Below are 18,441 nucleotides of genomic sequence, written 5' to 3'. Positions count from 1 at the left end.
ATGGAGCACGTTGTCAAGATTCAAACAATCCCGGATAACTAGCCTATTGAGAAGTAGCTCCCCCTTGAGCCACACTGAGCATCACAATAGAAGGGGACAATGGCAAATAAAATCTTAGATATAGCCCATACCCAATTTTTCATGTACAATCTCAGCACACTTGAAAGGCCCCTCATACATTTGTTTTCCACTACCTGGATTGGAATGGTAGGAGCAGAACCCTATATCTCACAACCAAAAATGGCCATGGGGATACACTTTCCTCATGTACAATCTCAGCGGAGGTGCCTTGGCCCACACTTAAAAGGCCCCTCAGAAATTTATTTTCCACCACTTGGGTTAGAATGATAGAGGCATAACCCCATATCTCACAACCAAAAGTGGCCATGGGGATACACTTTGCCTTAAATATATCTATCAGTGTCCGAATTGGCTTCTGTCCAAGATGACAAGAAAAATCACTAAGGCTAGGGATGACACTCTTGAAACACCCTGTAGTTTGCTTTTTCAAGGGTTGCCAACTAAGGCCAGAATCCAGTTAAGTAACATTTTCCACCTTACTCAACCTCTGCTTGAGCCTAAAATCTTTAAGTGTTGGTGTTCTTGGGGCCTACCACCATAAAATGATTTTTTTTTTAATTGGTTGTCAGGACAAGACTGTCCATACAAACGTAAAAAAAAAGTCTTGCAGGTGCTGAAGACTTCTAGTTGTGCATGTGAGCAGGACTGCATTGCATATAAGAGAGTGGGGCTCATTCTTCCACCCATTCTAGGGATGTCCAGATCTTATTCTGATAACACCCCCCTCCGAACAATGAATGTACATAATAAAAAGAAAAGGCACCAAGATGCAGCCCTGTTGGACTCCTCTCTTTAAAAAAAAGTGCTTAGTGCATCCTCCATTTTTCCTGTATCTTACTGAACCCATAAGACTATTATGGAGGGCTCTCAAAAAGGTAAGGACAGCGGGTTGGACCCCATGGACCTCAGCTCAATCCAAAACATATCTCCATTAACCTTATTGCAGGAGAAGCGGCGATCCATAAAGGCCAGGTTTACTAAACCTCTTTTTGCTTTAGTATATTTGGTTATAGAAAGGAGTATATTAAGACCAGGTCTAAACCCATACTGAAGGTCATACAAAATGTAGTGCTCACCGGCCAGTAGGTCAATCTCTCCAAAATGACCTGATGAATGATTTTAACCTCAACATTGATTAACAAGACTTGCCTATAACATGCTGGGTCAGTTCTGTCCCCCTTCTTAAACACTGGCACTATCACTGAATGGCGGCAGGTCTCTGGTATAGAACTGTTGATAGCCTTGTTAATATGGAGAGTTATAACAGGTGCCCAAAGATCCACTAGAGATTTAAACAGGTCCCTCGGGACCCCACTGGCACATGTAGCTTTGCCTGAAGGAAGTTACTTCATTCTACTATAACCTCGACCTATCACCCTCTTAAATAATCAAAGAAAGAGAATCGGAATGCTCAGAATAATTTAAGGCTAAGAAATTAGTCTTCCAAACATGGGCCAGTACTGTGACAACCTGGTCTGCTACGCATTAAAAAAATTTTTTTTTACTATTTTCCAAAACTTGGAAAGGCTTTCTCTGGGTCTTTTTTTTAGAGCACATAGAAGGTCCTTACCAGCCCTTGTGCAATTCCTATCAAACCATCTGCATGCTAAAACAAGCCCAGTCACCGTTGGCTTGGTGAGCGCTAAATTAATGTAATCATGTATCTTATCAAACTCCTTTAAAAGACTATGCTTCAAGACCTCTGCATCCAAACATATCAGGAGTTAAGATTGACAGGAAGATGCCAAATCAGCATTACCTCATCCCTTTTTAGTTTCTGCTCCTGATCTTTCAAAATGGCAGGGATTTTGAAAAAGGATCGGAATCCCAACTCCTTCTTATCCCAATAAAAAATTCCAGAAAGGGGATTATGGTCACTTTGGATATTCCAGTCCCCAGAAAAACGGATCAGAGAGACAAATAAACTAGCTGAGACAAAAATGTAATCAATAAAGGACTCTGCCCAAACACCTTTAAAAGTCTGAACACCATTTTCTAGATGCAATGCTTGTGTGCTCAAGAGGTTGACTAGATTATAATCTAAAACCAAGATGTTCATAAATTGCGCCTGTGCAGTGTGTTTAAGATGGACTTGGTCATCTGCCGCACCCTCGTGGTCATACATGCCGTACAAATAAGAATCCCTAGTTTAAAATCTGCGGTTATCAGCAGTGCTGTGTATTGGGGCAGGCAAGAAGAATAAAAAAACATTTAGAAACTTGGCAAGATCCATCAATACCTCAAATGTTCCTCTCCCATGAATGGCATTATATGCATTAATACATAAGATCCTTGATTTATTTCCAAAGGAGAAAATTAACGCCAAGGATAAATGGAGAGTTAAACATAACCACTTACATTTTACAATTCATATCCAGTTTAATAAATGCCAGTGGACCCCCACCTGCTCTCCCCGCTAGAGGATGGAATAGCCACGATAGTAAATGTAGCGTAATTATCTAAATATCAGCCAAGCTGAAGTATCCCATGCCTCCTCAAGATTAATAATGTCATATGTATTAAACATCATAATCCGGTCAGGGTCTCCAAATCTCCCATGCACACCTACCGTGTTCCAGCTTAATACTTTATGCTCCTTCCAAGAGATGATAAACCGCGTGGGGCCATTTTTAACAGCTTCAGGGCCCAATCAATCAATTCAGACTACTTTAAAGGGGGAACATTAACCAGAAATAAAAGGTAGGGGCGCAGGCTGGGGGGAGTTGAATAGTAGCATTAGAGGGGCTAGATCCCAGAGGAGACCTAGATGAATCAGACAAGTCTCTGGTCTACCCCCCTCTAGGTTTGGGCCTTGTGTATCTACTAGAGACCTTCCCCCAGCCCGCAAGTTAGAATCTCCATTCACTGTTGGTTGAGCCCCCTGTGCTGACGATGGAGAGCAAAAAGGATGGGGTAGATTATTATTGCCAGCTGTGACTGGCCCCAGTATGTGCCCCGAAGTTAGGGGAGTAGGAGACCCATTATTACAGACTTTACTGAAACAAAGTATGGCCGGGGAAGGGTGTTATCAGTGCAGAAACATGATATAAGATGTTTTCTGACTGCCCCACTATTGTTCCCAAAGACCCCACTGTGTCCTCCAACTTAATAATTCTTACATTAAGTATTTCAAAAGAATAGAGAATTCTCGTTTCCAGTTTTCCCAAAAGGTCATGTATTAAACAATTCTCTGGGGTGGCTCTCTATTGGCCCCTTTTGGGCCCTCTTATGGTTTTGCTACAAGCGTGTGGTTTATAAGGGAGGAACTTATTGCTATTAGGCCTAGCAACCTCTATCCCCTTCTCCTCTAGTTTGTTTTACGGTTATAGCCTTGTAGATGAGAAGAGGTAATCTTATCTTGCTGTTCCTGGATATTTGAACGATGATATGGGGAGACTCCAGGAAAGTACCTGACAAAATTGCACTTTGGCCTTTAGGGATACAGTCCCCAGCTTCCATAATAGAGTCAGTCTCCCGATGAGTACTGATTATTTGTTCTTTTACACTCGAAATGTGTTCGGAAAGAGCACCCACTGTATTATTTAAAAAGGAAACAATTGTACTGATAGTTCTTGGGTGCCTTTCGGCAACAATAATCACTTCCAATTTTCTCTTCCCCATTGTGGAAGTAAAGGAAAAGGGATAAACAAATTCAGAGGAATGGGAAATTCAAACAAAGTCCAGGATATTCACTCCCACACATCTATGTAAAATCATAAAACTTCAAAGGTGAAAAGGAACAAAGAATTGTGCCACCATGACCCCCTCCTAACCAGCATCAAGCAAAACAATTCCACAAAAATTCCACAAAGTTCCTCCCCAGCTGTACACAGAGTTTGTCAACTGTGTGACAATTAACAAGTAAAAACACACCACCTAATAAGCACTAGACCAGAAGCCCTTTGTCTGCCATTTGAACTGCCCCAAACGTTCAACCAAGCAGCAGTATCTTGCTTAATGGGAGCCGGTCGGGCAAACAAAGGAAGGCCAGCTGAATCTTTCTGATCACTTTGGGTCCAGTAACAAGCAAATAGTCTTAGGTCCCTTGAGCCCTCTATAAGTCATTAAACGTCTAGATGACACTTCATTCTGCAAAGGTAGGTGGCTTGGCTGATGACTGGTGAAGATGGGCCCGAGCACATGCCCTGGCATGTCCCGATGGCATCCCTCACCATGGTTGTCAAACACACTAAAAAGTGCTTGTGAAGTCCAGCCCCTCCCCATGGTGTCGCAGGCTGGTAGCTGAAGTTCTCCCCAGCAGTGACAAAGGTTGCAGGACAAAGTACAAAGAACGTGCGCCCTACGTGACAGTAGTCAAACGTGATTAAAAGCACTTTAGAAGTCCAGCCCTTCCTCCTGACCTTGGTGTTGCAAGCTGGGAGTTGCAATCCTCCCCAGCAGTGACAAAGGATGTGGGGGGGGGGGAGGAGTACAAAGCAAGCGCGTCTCACGCAGGGGTAGTCATACATGCTTAAAGGTGCTTGTGAATTCCAGCCTCTCATCCTGGCATTGGTTTTGCAGGCTGGGATTTGCAGTCCTCCCCAGTGGTGACAAACAATGTAGGCAAAGTACAAAGAAAGCACAGTCCATGCTGCAGTAGTCAAACACACTTAAATGCACTCATGAAGTTTAACCCCCTCCTCCTGGCCTTGCATTTGCAGGCTGGGAGTTGCAGTCCTCCCCAGCGGTGACAAAAGATGCAGGCAAAAGTACAAAACAAAGCGCATCCCTATTTAATGATGCTATCTGCAGTTAGAAAAGCCTAGAAATGTCATTCCTGGACTCTTGAAATATTTATTAAAAGCTTAGGGGGTGATTCTAACCTTGGCGGGCGGCTACCGCCGCCCGCAAGGCGGGAACCGCCATGCGGCCGCCATGCGGCCGCAATAACACGGCCCCCATTCCAACATTCCCGCTGGGCCGGCGGGAATGAGGCCGCAACACAGGAGCCGGCTCCTAATGGAGCCGGCGGTGTTGCGGCCGTGCGACGGGTGCAGTTGCACCCGTCGCGCTTTTCACTGTCTGCTATGCATGGGCAGTGCAGGGGCCCCAGGACACCCCTTACCGCCAGCCTCTTCCTGGCGGTGTAAACCGCCAGAAACAGGCTGGCGGTAAGGGGGTCATAATCCCCAGGGCAGCGCTGCTTGCAGCGCTGCCCTGTCGGATTATCACCGCTGGGGGAAAATCGTCAGGACACCGCCGGCCCCGGCGGTGCGACCGCGGCTTTACCGCTGCAGTCGGAATAGGGAACGAAGCACCGCCAGCCTGTTGGCGGTGCTTCCGTCATTCTTGCCCTGGCGGTCCAAGACCGCCAGGGTCAGAGTGACCCCCTTAATTCCCTGGTGATGATGGATTTTAATAAATAGTAACTTAAAGGTCCTTTTAGAAAGTTATCTTTTCTCTGATGCTAGTCTTTTGGGACCCAGTACAAGCTGGGGCCAGGGCAGGAGACAGGAAATTCCAGGGGTGAAAGCCTCTGGCATCTTCTTCTACTTCAAAGTGGGTATCCCTAAGGCCCAACTCTTCAGTTCACCTCTGGACCTGTGGATACTACAGAAGAGGAACTGCTGTGCTGCTTTGCTGCTGGAAGTACTGCTACCTGGTACTTACTGTGCTGCCCTGCTTGCTGAGGAAGAATACTGGACCTCCACCCATGCCAGGCTGAAGAGACTCCAAGCGTCAGCTGACCGACCCCCAGGGTCATAAGACGCTCCAGACTCCTCAATGTATCTGCCCGGCTGACCTGCTGCCTGGACCTGCAACTGGACCTGCCTGAGCCCTCCTGGACAGTGCTTATGTGAGTTCCTGGGCCCCAAGAGGTGCCACACAGGTCCAGGACTCCTGGAATGGTATCTGTGGAGCTCCTCCTTAAAGAAAATGAAAAATCCTGATGTTTTGGGCTTTTCACAACCGCAAATAGCCCTGTTAGTGCTGAACTGTTAAAGATAACTCTTTCAAGAGGGTTAACCTGCTCCCTGCATCTGCCTGCACTCCACTGAGGCCGGCCTGAACTTGTGACTTTCCCCTGGTCTTGCATGACCACTCAACCGCGAGTGGTGCTTTATGCTTTTAGCTGCTATAGTTACTGTAAATCTTTGAAATTGCAATCTCCTGTTCTACTGATTGGATTTTTGTCATTTTGTCTCAAATAATGTAATACATTTTACTGTATTCTTCAAAATTGGTGTGGGATATTTCTTGTATTGTGTTTTCACTTGATTGCCAATTGAAGTGCTGCATAAATACTTTACACACTGCCTCTAAGTTAAGCCTGATTGCTCTTGTGTCAAGCTGCCAGAGTGTTAAGCACAGTTAAATTGGGGTTTGCTTGTGACTTCACTCTGACAAAGAAAGTGGTTGCTTCTTGAGTAGGGTTTCACCTCTCCCAACAAGTAACTCAATTTTCTACAAGTTGACATCTGCACAGACTGCAAGAACATTCTGTTTTCCTACATGGATTGATCAGCATATAATTTAGTTGAAAAAAGCATTGGTAATGGAAGTTCAGTTTTTAGAGTTTTTACACAACAGCTGAATACCTCTACTGGCTCGGTGCAGCCCTTAGAATAGGTGTAGGCATTTTATTTATTTGCACTTATAATAGGTACAAAGTGGCTGGCAACCACTATTGAGTATGACCACATTCTATATAAACTAAAATGGGCTCCTTGACAAAACACCTTGAGCGCATACTTTCCATGTGGTGGCACCATCCAGTGTGCTTTAACCTACCTGACATAAAATGATGTGGCTAAAGTCATTGCACAAGGGCTAATGAAGAGTTGATAAAGAGCTTCTAGTGAAAGACAGGCTAGTTCCTGACCAATCAAAGTGCTTGAAAGCCGTGGTGCCGCCAGCACATTCACCTAAAGTGAGTGAATGTTTGCAGGCCCAAGACTTGAGGTCTTTGTAGGAGACTTTACACAAAGCTTCTCAAGTTCATCATCGAATTGCTAAAATGATTGATTGGTCCGGTATGAAGCGGAGATGAGAATCATAAGAAATTTGCACCATGTGCTGTTGATAGAAGTGCAACGTGTCTTTGAGTGACATTTTGTTATTTCAAATGGCCAGTGAAGACTTGGTATGCTTATGCAACCAGAAGAATTCCGAGGGCCATTACCTTTATCACAATGTCCTTGGGAACGCCGAACCATAACCATTAATGCAATTTTTAAGTCTGAAATGTCATCCAATTGAAACTATGACCAGCGATTGATCTTAACTTGTGAAAACGGAGATTGAATCTATGATATTGTCTGTACCATCGAAAGCCTAAGGACAACTTAAGGGACATTTCACTACAAAAAAATGCCAACATGAACCTAACTTGTCATAGAATACCACAAACTGGCACTTAACGTTGGCAATGCACCCTCCACACTGGGTTCGTGTCAGAGCCCTGGCCTGCTAAGCACGTTCATCCTCTAAAACCAAATGACATTTGAAACCTCCAGTTATGATGCTTGATTGGATAGTGAGGTTGTGTTCCATTTAAGTTCTGTTGTTTCTTTTTTGCTGTTGTTCATCATTGATCTTGATGCAGTTTCTAGTCATACAATCCTCAGTGCTTTTAGATTTACTTTTGTCCTGGCTTTTAGCTCAACTGTTTTACACTGTATATGTTGTTTCCTAAATACCACTGCCCTCTTGCAGGAAAAAGCACTGAGCTTGGACATACATACTCTTGAAAGGCCAAGGGTATCTATAAACGTATTTGGCTTGCCACTGTCTCCCACCGCTCGATGTGTATGCTTTACAAGCTCTACTGTTACATTCCTATCCTGAGAGTAGCTTCTTCACTGCTACAGAACCCTTTGATGGGTTGTTTAGAGGGCATGCATTGCTGGCTAGTGTCAGACCTGTTTCCAGAACCTGGTGAGATGGCATTTCATCGATACTGTCTGGAAAATATGCATATTTTAATATATTTGCATATGCAAATTCTACACGTCTTACAAATATAAAATACTGCATTGGTGTTCTTTTACAATATAAATGTGTGAAGACGTTTGTATAAGAACTATACTGTTACATTTTCTAGCAGCAAAACGTGTATTTTACTTTACCTTTTACAGACCCAAACTGACACTTCCTTAGTGTGAAACATGTTAGATAATGTGCCTATACCTGTCACTGATACTGTCCACTGACAATATTAACACATTCTTATAAATAAATCTATGCTATATGTTTACAAGAGGCCACACAAACAATGGCAGAGTATGTCTCCAGTGAAATGAACCCGTTTCAAGGTCAGGCACTGGTGTCATCACCATGTCACAGAATGTACAAATGTGACGGTCGTACACTGCAGTTCGCCCTTTTAAGAAAGCAAACAAAATTGTCTAAATGTGGAAGTGAGAATTCGACAAAAGTACAGCAAATTAATTCCACGAGGGGTATTTTTAAGGTGTAATCACACACACACAAAGACTTCAATAAAATCATTATATATTGTGCACTAATTATCTATTGCAGAAGGTTGGGCGGAGATCGCCTGGTAGCAGTATAAGCACAAATGCCTCAAGGTTACTTCTTGTGTGTCAGTCTGACATTTTTCTTTGACCAATGTAACAGAACACTTGAATACATTGTAAACAGCAGATAACATCTCTTTGGCTGCACGATTATATTCATACACGCATTACATTTTTTTCTACCAAATGCATTATGTGTTAGTTGATGGGTAGCTAACTCGGTGTTCCCAACTACAGAGTGAAAAACACGGGAGCAATGTTCAAAATGTGGATTTACACTCTTAAACGGATTTGTTCACACAAAGTTTTTTTGCTTGGGTAAGTCAAGCTATGTGAAAGGAAAGCCGGAATTCCATCTTGGAGATTCACTTTGAGTTTCTATACACCATATGTTTGTGGGCTGTCCCAAAGTTTTCTCTGAAGTGTGTTGCCCTGAAAAGTTTGGAACTTTACTCCTGGCAAGGGCAGAAGTAAATATCGTTCCAGAGTGGGGGTGAAACAAAATCACCCTCGTAAGTACCTCTATGTGCAATTCCCACATTAGAGGAATTTGGGGCCATATGTACGAACACTTTTTTCCCCATAGACACAGAATGGGTAAAAACCTTTGCTACATCTGGCCCTTGGAGCTTTACTCCTGACAAGGACAGGAGTACAACTGTATCCATGATGAGATAGAGTAGCAAACATTCCCTAAAATAATAGCAGGCTCAGGAAAGAGATTTTCGGGCGGAAAATTTCTACCCTGGAGAACAAAGAAGGGAAAAATGCAATTGGACATTTATGATGGCACTTCCTTGTGTGCAATTGTGCTAGTTGGAATAGCATATTATCACATATTTTTCCAGAGGGTGCCTGGAACGGCTATCTGACAAGGCTTTCCAGGGGGAAACTGGGACTCCTTTGATAGTTGCAAAAATGAGTACACCTACAACATCGCAGGCCTCCAGGTGTAGGTTTACTCGGAGCTTTTAGAATCACGCCCAATGTATGCACCCACACATCCAGAAATCAGAAGTGTGGAGGGAGTTTAGATTCGTTCTGTTACAAATCGGACACACAGGACACTTTTTTGGAACGTTGTAAGATATTAAAGTGTTGTTTTAAAGTTGTGTAAACTTAAACATTTTTCCTGAACATTGCCTCAGTAAATGCATTATACTCACACAGGTGATTAGACTGGGAGCTTTGGGATGGAGGGTAGCCGAGTTTAACCATGGAGTCCGCAGGCAACTGTCCAGAGTGCTGAAACACCGGGTCTGCTGGTACCAAGGCTAGTTTTGCAAAGACATCAAATATTTTCAATGCCACAAAACGACAATATTTTTACATATACATTTCAATTACTTTTTTCAAACTAAACATGGTGGTTAACGTTGCAATGTCTACACAATTAATGTTTTAACACTTCCAAAAGAACGCATGCAACTCTAGTTACTCGAAACATGCCAAACAGTTACAAACACGTCAATCTGGTGTGCTTCCGATAAAATCACTAGTATGTCTCTAAAATTATTTTTCACATATTGCATGATTAGACTGTAAAACATTTGGAGGCATCGTTGTAATGCATGTTTCATGTTAGGAAGCTTTCTTAAAACTACTTCAAGTGTTTAGTTAGTAACAGTTTTTCCCAACAGTGGTCAGTAGGTGGCGAACGCCTTCAAAAAATGCCATCAGCGTTGAGCACACCGGTGTGACTAGCATGCAACAATGAATATGTCAAACGCTTAACACTATCGGATTCGTGCGGAGGTCCGCCACCCTTTCCTAAAAATAGACATTCTTAGAGTACTGTCATTTTTTATTTGATTTTGGTTCCCTTGGAAATTCAAAACTCTAGCAGGGAGCACATTTGAGAACACACTGCATCGCTTTAAATCACATATAGGCAACAGAACAGGTCTACACGAGCTCTATTTGGTATTCTTTTAAATATAGGCTTAATAACATTAAGATTGCAGTGGAATTTGTGTTTTGAAGTAAACGGATGTGCTCTAAACACGTGTTATACACTATTGATGCACTTTTGGCAACGTTAAATTGTAAAGGTGGAACTTGTTCATTCGCGCTTTTAGCATTGTCTGCGTTTCATGTTTTGGGGTGGTATTCACCTAGTCTTGTCTCCCAGCTTGGTCTCTTTTCACTTCCATCTCTGAATAATCCATCAACTCCTTTTGCACTACAGACTCAAAATCTTATGGGCTGCTAGGCCCGACCATTGCTGGATTTTTAGCTCGAGCCTACCAGCCAGCTACCTGGTTGTGATAGACATATTCTTATTAAATAGCTTGCCTTCCTCTTCTCGTTTCTCTATAGATACCTCATTCAATACCTGCTTCGCTTCTGCTCTGACCCTTTCCCCTGAACTCGGCTGCAGGAGTCCCTCTGGGCTCACCAATCGCCTCCTTCTTCCTTAATATAAAACCTTTTACCACTTCAGGTGCAGATTTGCTCCTATACTGCTACCACTAAGCTGACGGACAATCACATTTTGCTGACACACCAAAAATTCATCACCATGAGACTGTTGTGCCCTCTGCCAATGATTCCTAGAGATTGCTCATTTGATGCAGGTAAATCCCCTCAAGGTCAACACATCAAAAACCTAGATATGTGTAAAATGGACCACATAGCACCCAACGTCTCTGAGGCCAACAGAGCTGCACCCGCCTCTTTCTCCATCACTCTAAGTAAGCACCCTAAGTGTGTTCATAGATATGAATATCTCCTTGCTCCCTAAGGTAAATGATGCTATGAAGGAATCATTTTACATAATGGACATAATGGAATGCCAGTGTCAAATCTTCTTTTACCTAGGGTTCCAGCAAAGGATACAAGCCACCATGAACCACCGTCCTCTGCTGTCTAAAGTAAACCAGCAGTATATATCTCTCAGCATTCCGACAAGTGATTCAGAAGCTACAGATGATCCATGATATACCTGCTAGACAGCTCTTTGACCCTAATATCTGGTTGTGTGTTTCACCAGAACGTCTGTCTCAGCACTGGCTGCCTGTGGCTAGATGTATCACCTTTAAAGATATGTGCATCTCTCATCATGTCATTCACAACTCAGGACTCTATTTCCTTCAGCAAAAACTCCACGCCCATCACAAATTCAGAGCTCTTCTTTCCAGGGTGGCTCCACTCCTCTCCTCTCCATCCTCTGTTCAATACACCTGGCACTGGAAGGAACTCTCTCTCTCAATCCAGGCCACTAAGATATGAAACAAATGTCCTACTTGAAAAGAGTAATCAGCATCTATTTTGAAAACCGAAGAGCACTAAAAGCCTTCAAAGAGCATAACTTCTCTGTTATTATTAACCCCCTCCAAAAAAGACAGTGTCTACCTGTATGAGTGCGTGCACTATCACATCTCACTATACTTCATGATCAAGCACAACAGCTCCACTGCACCACATTAACGGCAGGTCTCCAAACATCACGCACAACAGAAGGCAGACCACAACCAAAACCGTTTTCAACTGTGCGCTCCAAGAGGGCACCAAGAACCCCATTACAAAGAAGAACACGTTGTTACCCTGCTGGAGACATAAACCGCTAAATAAATGGGACAATACGACACATTCCAGGTGGAAGGTGCAGACCCTCATTACCACAACACCATTGGAGTGTCATAAATGTGCTCAAACACCTCCGCATGTAAGGTGTTGTTGAGAAGAAGCCTTGACAGGCAGAAGGTGTGATACATGATGTCAGGGCCCTTGGAAGATGAAATGCGACTGCACAGCATAGCTCTCAACTACTGAAGTGCAAACTACTAACCTTTCCCTATTCCCTCACTTTGGTGCACGCGAACCACCGAATCTGCCTTTCATGCTATGCACCGTTAATGTCCTGTTCTACTACACTTTCGTTCAAATTCTTAAGGCTATGAAAACTTATAAATGGATTACATTAAAATAAACTGCTCCCAGTCATTCCACCTTAAACTTCTCGACCCATGTCCAAACACCAGCCATACACCCACTCCTGCCCCCCTGATCGACTGGTACTGAAGATTTCTTTCTGGACATCTACTAGTTGATCAAAAGTTGATTCCCCCAACTCTCCTACCAAAAACAGATGCTCCTCTTTGGAAGCCATTTAGTGAAATGTACAGCTTTATGCTGAAATCCAGGCTGGTGTCCTTAGTTCGTGATTTGGGGTTACTAACATATGGGCTATGTCCCGCAACAAAATCTGGGGCATATTTACAAGCCCCTTGCACCACCCTAGCTTAATTTTTTTATGCTAAGAAGGCGTTAAGGAGGCCCCCACTGTGCACCATATTTACAAAGTGGCACAATGCATGCATTGCGCCACGTTGTAACCCATTGTGCCACATTATACCTGTGCCAGGTATAATGTATGTAAGGAGGCGTTCCCACACAGGGAGGCCCAAAAAATGGCACAGTGAAATTGGCAAGATTTCACTGCGCCATTTTTTCTGTCATTTTTAATGCCTGCTCAAGGCAGGTGTTGAAGTGATGCTCCCATAATGGCCTATGGGCCTTCCTGTGCTTTGCCAGACTAGCACCATAATCTATGAAGCTAATCCAGCAAAGCGCCACAACATCATCAAAAGTTATGACACTAGTGTGCTAACGTGTGTTACAGTGCACTGTATAGTAAATACAGCTCTACCATGGTGATGTTAGTGGGACACAGGGCAATGCCAGAAAAGTGACGCATCAGAGCTGATGTGCCACATTCTTGTAAATAGGACCCTTAGTTTGGTGTTAACAAATAACTTATTGTGGTAGGTGGTAAAAGGGGGGGACAAGGGCAATTGTGCAAATTATGTTAGGGGCTACCTCCACTAACGAAGTAGTGGCAGACTCCTAGGCCTTAAAAACATACGAGGAACTCCAGAGCGTGAGACACCTTCAGTTTTTGTATATTTTATTACATTATATTTTGATATGGCACAAATTTAATCCAAGAGGATGTTACAGTGCTTTATATAGAGTAATCAGGTGTGATTTTTTAACCAAATACTTTGCATAATGGAGATTGCAGATTTAATTTTCCCATTAAGGTCGCGAGCTTACAAATCCCAATATGCAATGTGCTTATTTTAAAAGTCTAGCAGGAAATTTCACACTCGACATAGAGTCACTTTGCAGCTTTCCTCGATATACTATTAATGATATATTTTTGACCCAAGCAAATTGTTCTCTCATTTCGTGTAATTAGTATGTACGTTATCAAAGACAATCAAAAGATTGGACTTTACAGATTTCACACAGATGCTGTTCCATGTCAGGTGTGAGAGTCTGAATTTCTTTATTTACATTTTGGTTTATGTAGTCTTAAATTAATAGTGGGATTTCGAAACTACACGTATCAAGATGCAAAACTAAGTCAGTCTACCGGTCGTGGGAACATTCAATATCAAAATTAAGGTAAAGTCAGTTTCCTTGGAATTATCAAATTTCCTATGGCTGTAGGAAACACCTACGTTTTTGTTTCTACATTGCACAGAATGCATTTTAGGAGGTTTAGAACGCTTCAGATCTTGGGGTGCACGGCATACACTATAGCTGCCAACAAGCACGCCATGAGGTGACTCCCATCCACTCCTATTTTACTTTAGCCACTGGCCTAAGCAAGTTAGGACTTTCACGCCCACATTTTTTGAAATATGGGGAACAACTTCACTACAAGTCCCGGCATGCTCCTTCCTGCTGGCTGAAAAGCCAGGACTGCATGAAGTCACTTTCGCGATACTGTTTCAGTCTTATGCAAACAGAACAAGCCATACTTCATGTTCTGCTTGTAAAATTAGTATTTTGCAATATGATCGATAAATGCCGCTGCGTGTAGAGTAAAACTGGACTCCAAAGGAATGCTGTTTACCTGTAGAAATGCGAGTCGAAAATAACGCGTACCACAGTCGCTGAGCTAGACAAACATTAACAAAAAAGCAAATGAACCTATGTGCTAGCTGGTTATAAATCACCTGGCCCAAGGACGCCGCCAACAAACACGGGCAGGCCCCGGGTGGGGGGACTTTCTCAGGGTGCTGGGAGCTGAGCTGCTATCGCCCCATCGGCCTGCTTATCAGGCGCACAACCCCAGACTGCTGAGGCTGCTAACTGGCACAGCAGATAGAGCTGAAACAATGCCCTCAACCACGCCCCGGCCATTAGGGAGCGCTGCGACCGGCGGCTCACAGAGACTCGAGATGAACCAGTCATTGGCGCTGATGGGAGCGAGAGCTGCAACCTGTGAGAGACCCGGAGGTCACCCCTCGCAGGCAGATATGAAGCCCTCCTGCAAATTAATAATTACAAAGTAATCACTTCAGGCTACGTGCTGGAGGACTAATTGCTTTATGGCAGCAACGACTTAGAATTAAGTTAGTCTAGCTACAGCAAACTGTACTTGTTTTTATTGGAAATTATCCCTCCTATCTCTGTCGAAACACCCGCATGTGCAATGGAAATTGTAAGGTGTCGCTATCTTTGACAAGCCTTGGAAAAGCTGATAGCTCTTCGTAGGCTGTCCGTCTTTTTGCTTTGCCAATGTTTTTTTAATGTTGTGTTTTCTGTAAAATGTTATTGTTGGGGGAGTTATTGGGCCCTCATCACTCTAAAAAATAGCCGAATAGGGAAAATATTTTTGGGAAGGCACGCATTGCCGTAGTAATCCTGGCACTGAATGGGCTACTTTAGTAAAATCAAATAATCTTGTCTAAATAAATAACTAAATAAATATGTGCAGGTTACGAAATAACAGAAGGGATGCCGAAACTTCCATAGGATCTCTCTCTCTCTCTCTCCATATACATTGTCAATATACATTAAAATGTAGCACACCTTATTGCACATCTTATTCACAGTGCAAAGCTACCAAAGGGGTCCTTGCTGGGACCCCAGCCGTACTGCTTTTATAAGGCCATGGAGCTCAGGAGCAAGTTGCAGCATCCATTTGCTATTTAAGTAGCATTTTATTCGTTAAAATATGCAGACCTGCTCCATTTTATGATCACCCTTCCCTTCCTCACTCCATGCAATAAAATTCTTAAACTAAAAAAAATATTTATCGTTTTGGGAGAAAATAGTTCCAACTTTTTCCACTAGTTCCCCCTTGACCCTATACGCACAATGTTTTTCTTTATTTGTGGCCAGCCTTGCTTGTTTTATTTTTGTAGCACAAGCGCAAAGGGCAAAGGTGTGCGGAGTGGGTGCCTTAGTTTTCATTTTTAAACTATGTTTCTTTGTTCCTCTGCCACCTGACTAATGCAGATACTTTTTATGGGCGAGCGCAAAGCGCTCAGTCCATTCAGTAATCTCTCTTTGGGCTTCAAACCACGCCCATGCCACGTCAGTCACTTACATTGGTTCGTGGGCTTGCATCTTAAAATCCGCTTGCATTTATTTGTGAAAGGCATGCATACGTCATGCCTTTTCCGGTGTTTAGCTCACCTACACAGCACCGGTAAAGTACCAAAAACATACGAGGCTCTATGTTTTCAGCCTGTAGTCCGGACTACTTTATCTGTTTATTTTCCATGCAGCGCAATCGTGCTACATTTTACATAGCGCGATTGCGCTGCATTTTTTTTTCTTTACACCGCTAATAACTCTAACTCGAGCAAATGCGAAACCCATTGCATTGAAAATGCTTGTTATTTCTTTGTCTTTGGTCGGTGCTGCCTTGTTGTTTTTGGCAGTACTGATGCTTCGTGCTAAAGTCCTCATTTGGGGGGCTAGATTTGTCTTCAGAGAGATTGAGAAAAGGCTGCACATAGGCGAAGGAGCTTTGTCTTTGGTGCTTAGAAGGCAGAGACCCAGATTTACATAGAAATCATGCAACGCAGGGCAACAAGTAAATATGCTGCACTGTGTTGCTTAAACTGGAGAGAGTAGAACAGCACCTTATCTACTAAAATGTGGCACTGTTCTGCTCTCCCTGTGATTACGCACTTTTGGCTGCCATCTGCCAATGCAGTCACCCTTGTGCCATAGCCAATGGTGTCCCTGTTGGGGCAAGCATAGGTTTGTGCTGGGAGGGGCCCCTTCCAGTAAACTATGCTTTCATGTGTTTCCCACATTGTATGTGTGATGTACAGTGCAGCACACATGGCAAGTTAGAAGAAGGAGGATAAATGAAAGCATTCCTTCTCGTTACTCTTTCCTCAAGGAGCCACAAATCCCTGTATACAATTCTTTGTAGAAATTGATTTGCTTCAAAACCCATGGTTAGTTACATAGGAATGACCATGCACTACCCATGGAACACCATTTTGATGCAAAATAAAACAAGTTATTGCATTGCGCAGCATTTAGATATTATGGCATGTGGAGTGAGAAGGATACAAATGCCTTGAGATACCCCAGTATACAAATGCCTTGAGATACCCAAGTATCCCTTTATTATTGGGTATCACAAGCAAGGTTAAAAATATGAATTATATGTGTTCCTAGGGGAAATTATACTACTTCATTCCCCTTCCATAACTCCCTAATATCTAAAAGTGCTCCCCGAAATATGGTTGAAACCATCTTGGTTTTAGGAATTATGATGAGACGTGATGATGAAGCATGACACTAATAGAGTGTGTGAGGGTCTAAAAAACAACTGAGCAATGGTCCTGGAATGTGACTGCATTTATTCCAGGATAAGTAACAAGGCCAGAGTGGTGGCACAGGATAGCTTAATGTGTGTAGTAGGGTATTTACAAGTTACTAATAGCTACTGAAAGTAGCCACCACAGTTGGATCCATAAGGCATCTAAAAGCCTATATTACAATGGGAAGAACAATACATTTCAGGTGCATTACAATGGAGGTGGTACCAAAAATGCTAAATGATTATCAATGACTTTAAATGTATGATTTACAGATAAAGAGATAGATAGATGGATAATAGCTGCTCACCATCAGTTTCAACAAATGCAAACAAAAACACTCAGTTTGAATAGAATTTTTTAGCATTTCTGTCATCTGGCCCAGTGGCCATCAGGTGATGACTTTCGACCCAAATGAGGGTCTTTTATGATAAATACATGTGTATGTGTGTCTGTTGGCATGGATATACAGGTACAGCATTTGTTGATGTTTTCATTGTGTGATATGAGTTTGAGGGTTTTTATGTAGACATTAAAGAGGATGGGAGACATAATGGGGGTTGTTGGATGGGTAAGAGGCTAACTGTTGTGGCTATGAGTCAGAGATGTGTTTCCGGGCTGTGAATTAGTTACTGTTGGTCAAATGTGTGAAAGACGGTGGGAAAAACAAGGAGGATTAGGATAAGGAGTGGTCTAGATATAGATTGTGTGTTGTTGATGGAGATCGAATTTTGTTGTACAGCGCTTGGCTTCTATTATTCACTGTGTTGATGTATTTATGTAGAGATGGCTCTGGCTGAGGTGATGACGGCTCTGGATGCAGCGAACAGGGCTTTAGTTCAGCGAGGTTTTGGGTTCATTGGCCTGTCTCAATTTCATTCCTGTCTTAGTATGGTTTGCTTCTTTTCAGAGAGATTTTAGGTGTATCATTGACCCAATGAGTTCTATGTGGCTTTTGAGAGTTGCAGATGTAAGAAGAGTGTGTTGACATCTGATGTACTCCGGATGTCTTTTGACAGGTTAAGGAGGTTTAGTTTGAGGCATCCTTGGGAATGATTTTGAAATTGCAGAATGTGCATTTTTCCTCTTTTGAGTTTTCCTCCGCCGTTTGCTGAGGAAACCTGTGCCAAGATACGTCCCGAAAGGAAACATGATATAGAAGGTGGGTACAACATCCTGGCTCCTTCATGAGTATGCCCACTCCTGATTTCACCACTCTGTGATTTGGGGCAACATGGGTATGCTGGCCTGGGAGGTGGCTCTTGAATGGAGTATGTACACAGTAATAGCTCCTGATT

The 18,441-nt window shown here is 43.0% G+C and overlaps 1 protein-coding gene across 2 annotated transcripts in view; it reads right to left on the bottom strand.

The window, feature by feature from the left end:
- Positions 1-18,441, bottom strand: part of ONECUT1 (one cut homeobox 1) — an 83,708-nt gene that overhangs the window by 35,844 nt on the left and 29,423 nt on the right. For both annotated transcript variants that reach the window (XM_069222450.1, XM_069222451.1), the window contains exon 2: positions 9,728-9,835. In XM_069222450.1, the coding sequence (XP_069078551.1) occupies positions 9,728-9,835 (108 nt within the window). The remainder of the gene's footprint in view (positions 1-9,727; positions 9,836-18,441) is intronic.

This window comes from Pleurodeles waltl, chromosome 3_1, assembly GCF_031143425.1.
Source record: "Pleurodeles waltl isolate 20211129_DDA chromosome 3_1, aPleWal1.hap1.20221129, whole genome shotgun sequence".
Lineage (NCBI taxonomy): Eukaryota > Metazoa > Chordata > Amphibia > Caudata > Salamandridae > Pleurodeles > Pleurodeles waltl.
Note: the sequence above shows the minus strand (reverse complement) of the source record. Positions and strands in the feature narration are given on the sequence as shown.